Source organism: Austrofundulus limnaeus, unplaced genomic scaffold (genome assembly GCF_001266775.1).
Source record: "Austrofundulus limnaeus strain Quisiro unplaced genomic scaffold, Austrofundulus_limnaeus-1.0 Scaffold1674, whole genome shotgun sequence".
Taxonomy (NCBI): domain Eukaryota; kingdom Metazoa; phylum Chordata; class Actinopteri; order Cyprinodontiformes; family Rivulidae; genus Austrofundulus; species Austrofundulus limnaeus.
In genome coordinates, this window is record NW_013954076.1 from 43,571 (window position 1) to 45,099 (window position 1,529).

The window sequence follows — 1,529 nt, forward strand, 5'->3', positions numbered from 1 at the left end:
TTCAGGGGTAGTGTTCAGGGGTAGTGTTCAGGGTTCAGGGGTAGTGTTCAGGGTTCAGGGGTAGTGTTCAGGGTTCAGGGGTAGTGTTCAGGGTTCAGGGGTAGTGTTCATAGTTCAGGGGTAGGGTTCATATTTCAGGGGTAGTGTTCAGGGTTCAGGGGTAGGGGTAGGGTTAACCCAGGAGCAGGAGGTTGCTGCTGCAAGGCATTCTGGGACAGAACATGAAGGATGAAGGCAGAAGCAGACTGAAGGTAAATCTTGTTAGAAACCTGTCTGTTCTTCACAAACCCTTCAGACTTTCAATCTTCAGCTGACAGTGAAGACATGAAGATCCAAAGTCAGGAAAGGTTACCCCCCACCACTCCCTGGGGCTCCTGCCACCCCTCCTCCCCCCTCCCGGCTGGTAAAAACCTGTTTGGGGACAGTGCATCTGCTCCATGTGCACAGCGCCATGAAATGGCAGCAGTGGCTCCAATCTGCTGCTCAGCGCTCAGGCAGAGAGGCCGGCTTGACGGGGCGGCGGGCTGGACGGCCGAGGCCCCTGGCAACGTGGCCCCGCCCGGTCCTTTCACCTGATTAGGAAACACATGAAGGAGCAGCAGACATATGTTTCCTGAACCACATGGAGAGCAAACAGAGGARAAACAACCAGAGCACTGTTTCTACCAGATATCAGAACTGGACTGGAGGAGGAGGAGGAGTATTCTTCATCCTGAGGACTCAGCACTAAAACTGATCCCAGGGCTCTGCACGTTCTGGAGGAACATGTGAGGAACAATCACTTCATCACCAGGAAGATACGATTGAAAACTGAAGAAAACATTTACAAAGATTTTTTTATTTTCTTCCAAAACACAAATAAAGTATTTCATTAAAAYGTATTTGATCAATTATTAAATCCTTTAAAATTTAAATAAAGATAGTCTCCAGCAGCAGCAGTGTCCTAAACTCTTTCAGGATGAGACTAAAATCAGACCTTTCTGCCAATCATGAACCTGTCACAGTGAATGACCTTTGACCCCTCACCTCTGACACTGAGCCGGCCGTGCACAGGTCCGTCCACAGCTACCAGGTAAACTGCATTAATATTGTCGTTGTCATCAATCTGCAGCTCCTGCCATGTGATTGGTCGAGACTGGCCCTCCAACAGGTCCAAACCTGAGACACACGAGGCGTTCGGGTGTCATTGGAAATCCGAGCAGCTCTTTTCAAGTAACTCCAGGATTGAAGGACAAACATACCCATGTTCCAGGAGACTCTGGGTGCGTTTGTTTCTGACGTCCTGACGGACAGGTGGACCAGGATGGGCAGGCTGGTCAGAAAGGACGTGTCTATCACCTGAAACTCCACCTGATGTCAGGTAAACAGAACAGGATGTGATCAATGTTTACAGATTGAAGTCTGAGCTGCTGAAGGTAAAATGTGTTTGATTGATTGATTGATTGATTGATTGATTGATTGATTGATTGATTGATTGATTGATTGATTGATTGATTGATTGGAAGATGTTGATTTAAAGTGACAAAACC

At 47.8% G+C, this 1,529-nt stretch overlaps 1 protein-coding gene across 1 annotated transcript in view; it reads right to left on the reverse strand.

Annotated features, from left to right (window-relative positions):
* frem1b (Fras1 related extracellular matrix 1b) overlaps window positions 1–1,529 on the reverse strand; it is a gene marked incomplete in the record, with an annotated part of 31,565 nt that overhangs the window by 25,157 nt on the left and 4,879 nt on the right. The window contains 2 exon segments of the mRNA XM_014033250.1: window positions 1,027–1,158; window positions 1,242–1,350. Of these exon segments, the coding sequence (XP_013888704.1) occupies window positions 1,027–1,158; window positions 1,242–1,350 (241 nt within the window).